General features: G+C 37.3%; 1 protein-coding gene across 1 annotated transcript; it reads left to right on the top strand.

The window, feature by feature from the left end:
- Positions 1 to 4,423: 4,423 nt before the first annotated feature.
- On the top strand, positions 4,424 to 5,485 carry LOC109207177 (serine/threonine-protein kinase HT1-like). The gene has a single exon (XM_019370058.1). It carries the CDS (start codon positions 4,424 to 4,426, stop codon positions 5,483 to 5,485), a length of 1,062 nt encoding a protein of 353 aa, XP_019225603.1.
- Positions 5,486 to 5,731: the final 246 nt, after the last annotated feature.

Here is a 5,731-nt window from a genome sequence, read left to right on the forward strand (position 1 = left end):
GGGAGAAAATTTCATCAAAGTCAACTCCCTTCTTCTGGCCAAAACCTTTAACAACTAACCTCGCCTTGTATCTAGGCGCAGAGGTATGGTTATCTTGCTTTATTCTGAATATCCATTTGTTAGATAAAGCTCTCTTACCTTTCGGTAATTTCGCTAACTCATATGTGCCATTCTCATGGAGTGACTTCATCTCATCTTCCATCGCTTCGATCCAATGATCTTTGTGATTATCCTGAATGGCTTCATCATAATTCTCAGGTTCTCCCATGTCAGTCAAAAGTACATACTCATCGGGAGGAGCATGGATTTTTGCTTCTCCCTTGTAGATCTTCTAAGAGAGGTTTCAGGAGCATTAACCAACCATATACAAAGTTATCGAGGGAAGGGAGTCACATCTTCTCAGTGCTCGCAACATGAAAAGAAGTAGGCTCATTTCAACTCTGCTGCCACACTTCATAAAAAATTAGATAATTTNCAACAGGGGAGAAAATTTCATCAAAGTCAACTCCCTTCTTCTGGCCAAAACCTTTAACAACTAACCTCGCCTTGTATCTAGGCGCAGAGGTATGGTTATCTTGCTTTATTCTGAATATCCATTTGTTAGATAAAGCTCTCTTACCTTTTGGCAATTTCACTAACTCATATGTGCCATTCTCATGGAGTGACTTCATCTCATCTTCCATCGCTTCGATCCAATGATCTTTGTGATTATCTTGCATGGCTTCATCATAATTCTCGGGTTCTCCCATGTCAGTCAAGAGTACATACTCATCAGGAGGATAGCGCATGTATTTTTGCTTCTTTCTTGTAGATCTTCTAAGAGAGGTTTCAGGAGCATTCGAAGTAGTTACCTATGCAGGAATTGGTTGTTGATCAACCACAACTTCATTAACTGGAGCATCCATAACATCTATACCATGATGATCATTTTGATCTTGATCACTATCTCCATCATTGTCTTGGGTTCCTTCATGTGCAATAGGTGCCTTAGCAATTGAAACTGGATCAATATCAACTAAGCTCTCATTACTCTGAAAATCTATCTTCTCAGCTTTGTCAATATCTTCAATAGTTTGGTCTTCAAAGAATATTGCATCACGACTTCTAATAAGTTTATTATCAATTGGATCATAAAAACGATACCCAAACTCATCTTGACCATAACCGATAAAGATGCACTGCTTAGTTTTGACATCCAGTTTCGATCTCTCATCTTTAGGAATATGCACACAAGCTTTACACCCAAAAACTCTCAGGTGATCATAAGAAACATCTTTGACAAATCAAACTCTGTCTGGGACATCACCATCCAAAGCAACAGTAGGAGACAAATTGATAACATAGGCAATAGTGTTAAGTGCTTCCGCCCAAAATGTATTTGGAAGTTTAGCCTCTGAAAGTAAGCATCTAACTCTCTCAACTAGAGTTCTATTCATCCTCTCTGCCAAACCGTTCAATTGAGGCGTCTTGGGCGGAGTTTTCTGATGACGAATTCCTTGTTCCTTGCAATAGTTATCAAAGGGACCACAATATTCACCACCATTGTCAGTGCGAATACATTTTAATTTCTTCCCCGTCTGTCTCTCAGCTAAGGCCTGAAATTCCTTAAACACGCCAAGTGCTTGATCTTTAGATTTCAAAGGATACACCCAGAGCTTACGAGAATGATCATCAATGAAGGTCACAAAGTAAAGTGCACACCACCTTTTGACTTTAATTTAAAAGGACTACACAAATCAGAGTGTACTAGCTCCAATAAATCGGGCTTTCTTGAGGGAGGATGACTATGAAAGGAAACCCTTTTCTGTTTGCCAGCTAAACAATGGATACACCTTTTCAGCTTTGCTTGTTTCAATCCAGAAAGCAAACTTTTCTTAGCCAAATACGTAATCCCCCTATCGCTCATATGACTCAATCTTCTGTGCCACAATTCTGATAAAGTATCACCTTCCACTATATTTATTGAGTCATTAAGAATAGAGCCTTGTGTCATATATAAATAACCAGACTTGACTCCGCGAGCTACTACTAACGAGCCCTTAGTGAGCTTCCATTGGCTATTAAAGAGGGCATTATGGTAACCTTCATCGTCTAATCTTCCTGCGGAGATCAAATTGAAAGGAAAGTCTGGAGCATCCTTGACATCTTGAAGAACTAACGTTGAACCATTATTAGTTTTCAAACAAACTGTGCCAACACCAAACACCTTAACTTTACTGGCATTGCCCATCGTTAACACTCCAGAATCAACAGCAGTATAAGATGAGCAAAAATCTTTTCTTGGTGTGACATGTGAGGTAGCTCCAGAATCTACTATCCAGCTAGTCTCATGGGATACCAAATTGATGACGTTTTCATCATAAGCAAAATGAAGGTCATCTCGAACAATAACAGCAACATTGTTCTCGTTATTTTCAACTTTCTTTCCTTCTCTAGTGTCTTGATTCAACTTGTGGCAAAACCTTTTGATGTGTCCTTTCTTTCCACAGTGGTTGCATGTAATGTTATAGTATTTGGACCTTGACTTACTTCTACTTTTACCTCTATTCCTTGAGCCTCTTGTTCTATCTCTCCCCCGGTCTTCTGTAACCAAGATATCTGCTTGTGAGGACGAACCGTGGGATTTTCTCCTTACTTCCTCGTTCAACACGTCACTCTTGCCATATTCCATGGTCACCTTACCTCCAAGAGCTGAATTTGTCAAAGAAACACGAAGAGTTTCCCAAGAGTCTGGCAGAGTATTAAGAAGCCAAAGTCATTGTATCTCATCATCAAAATTAACCCCCATTCCAGATAGCTGATCAAAGACGCCTTGAAAATCATTTATGTGATCAAGGATAGGGCTGCATTCCTTGTAGTTAAAGGTCATCAATTGCTTTAGCAGAAATAATTTGTTGTTCCCGGTTTTTGAAGCATAAAGAGTCTCTAGCTTTTCCCACAATGATCTCGCATGTATCTCGTTCACAATATGGTTGCGAACGTTATCTTCAACCCATTGCCTTATATTTCCACATACTTGTTGGTGCTCGAATCCCAATCTTCATCGGATATACTCTCGGGTTTATGAGCTGAAAAAACGGGTAGATGCATCTTCTTCACGAACAACAAGTCTTTCATCTTGCTTCTCCAAACATAATAATTTCTCACATTTAAACATACCATCTTGCTCATATTCGCCTCCATTTCGTAACAAACCGGATAAATAACCAAGGCTCTGATACCACTGTTATGTTGAGGAAGAGGCAAACCCGAAAATAAAGAAGATAAAGAACACCAAATTTTAACGTGGAAAACCCTTCAAATCGAAGGTAAAAACCACGGGATCACAAAGATCCAAAAAGCTCCACTATAACAATAAGAGAGTTACAAAATTTCTCCAAATTGGCTGCACAACAAGGGCCAAACACGGAGCAACAATAGCAACAAGAGCAACAGCTAATCAATTGAAGAAAGAGTATAATCCACAAAAATAAAGCTGCTGTTTGAGGCTCGAAATCAGATACTACGAGCCTCCAAATCCGATCTTCACCGTTCAAATCTAAGACCAAGATGTTATAAACACTCAGTCAAAATTTCAGCCCGATCCAACGGTTAACGAATCGAAAAACGTGATTTGAAGTTGGCTGGTCGGAATAAAAATCTGCAGCAAAACAAATACTTTTCTTCTCTCTTCTCTCTTGATGAAAGCTCTCTCAAAAATCACTCTTATGTGCTTAAGTCTTTCAAAGACTTGTATTAATGAGCATAGAATAATTCTCCAAGGTTGTCCTATTTATAGATCATGAGTGGTGCTTTCTCTTAAAGCCAAAACTCACTCAAAATAGGAATAAACACCGAATCCAATTTCGAATAGAAATGGAAACCAAAAGAGAATAGGATTAGGCCATTGGGCCTTTGGCTGGACAACGTGGGCATATGCCCTACACTTTGTTCAAAATTTTGCTGGCAATCTAGTCAATAATATTATTGGCGGATATTTCCATGGTCGAATTGGGGTGTCTCTATCAACTTGGATCCTACTAATAATTACTACCGCTAGTTTCCAATTAGGAAATAGTTTAATGATAAAAAGATCATAAGTAAACATAGTGTTATGAGTTTAAATTCCAACAACCTTCTTGTCCGTGTTGTTAAATTAGGTTTTGTTCTAATTCCATATTATAAACTATAATTCAAAGTTGTAGTAAGAAACCATAACGGTTTAGGGTTTTGTTTCTGTAAGTTATTTAATTCATGTTTAATTAGGATTTTCTATTTCTAATCAAAATAACTTTCATATTATTATAAATAGGGGTATTGCAAGCTTATTATAAATAGGAGTATTCCAACATAACTCCGAATAACATAAAAACTCTAGAAAGGTTTTCTTCTTTCTGTTCTTACAACCAAACAATTATTTGGTTATACCACTTTGTGTTCAAAGATGGCAAAAACAAGAATTAGAGCAGAGATTGATTTGAGAAGAATGGACGAGCAGCTTGAAAGACATTTAGATCGAGTGTTTAACAATCATAAGTGCTGTGAAAGTGAAGAACCAAAAGTCCAAGTAATCAAGAAAGAAGAATGGGAATTGGACTGCCAAAAAATTAAGGTAAAGAATCTTATTGGTCAAGGGGCATATGGATCAGTTTACAAAGGAGTTTACAATGGAAAAGAAGTCGCAGTTAAAATACTTGATTTGAGAGATGAAGATAGAAGAGCTATAGTAACAAAGGCTTTTACACAAGAAGTTTCTATATGGTACAACCTAAGTCACCCAAATATTGCTAAGTTAATCGGAGCTTCGAAAAACAACGTACCCGAAATTAAACTCAAATCTGAAAATAGCCAATGTCGTCCTCGTCCTACGAAAGATGGATATTGTATTGTGGTAGAATTTGTTCCTAGAGGCACACTCAAATCCTACCTCATTAAAAACCACATCAAGAAGTTACCGTTACATACTGTAATTAAACTAGCATTAGATGTTGCAAAAGGGTTGAGTTATCTTCACTCACAAAAAATTGTTCATAGAGATGTGAAGACTGAGAATTTACTTCTTGACAATGAAGGAAGAGTGAAAATAATAGACTTTGGAGTTTCTAGAGTAGAGGCTTCTTGTCCTATTGATATGACAGGCCAAAATGGGACTATGGGATATATGGCTCCTGAAGTTCTTGCTTGTTTGCCATATGATCATAAATGTGATGTTTATAGTTTTGGAATTTGTTTGTGGGAAATATACAGTTGTTCAATGCCATATCCTGAACAAATTCCCCTTTCTAAAACTTCTCCTGATGTTTACAAAAGTCGAAGGCCTGAAATACCAAAATCTTGTCCAAGTGTTTTGGCTGATATAATGAAGAAATGTTGGGATGCAAACCCTAAAAGGAGACCAGAGATGCATGAGGTGGTTATGATGTTGGAAGCAATTGACATATCTGAATTAGCTACAGAAAATCAGTTTCAGGGTTGTTTTTGCTTGATAGGACGAAAAGGATTATAATGTACAATATTATATTGGTTTTGTCTTGTGAAGCTTAATATATGTTTAGGAACATTATTTTAATTTTTTTTGTACAATTCATTCTTGGATTGGAAATAATTTTTATCCAAGAGCTTGAGTCATTCTGTTGATGGTATTAATATATTGTCTTTTTTCGTCTTTTTCGTCTTCTTGAACCAAGGATTGTCTATCAGAAACAGTCTCTCTACTCTATCGGGATAGGGGTAAGGTCTACGTACTCACTAC

This window comes from Nicotiana attenuata, unplaced genomic scaffold (genome assembly GCF_001879085.1).
Source record: "Nicotiana attenuata strain UT unplaced genomic scaffold, NIATTr2, whole genome shotgun sequence".
Lineage (NCBI taxonomy): Eukaryota > Viridiplantae > Streptophyta > Magnoliopsida > Solanales > Solanaceae > Nicotiana > Nicotiana attenuata.

Coding starts and splice junctions, on each gene's coding strand:
- LOC109207177 (XM_019370058.1), top strand. CDS start 4,424: ATGGCAAAAACAAGAATTAGAGCAGAGATTGATTTGAGAAGAATGGAC.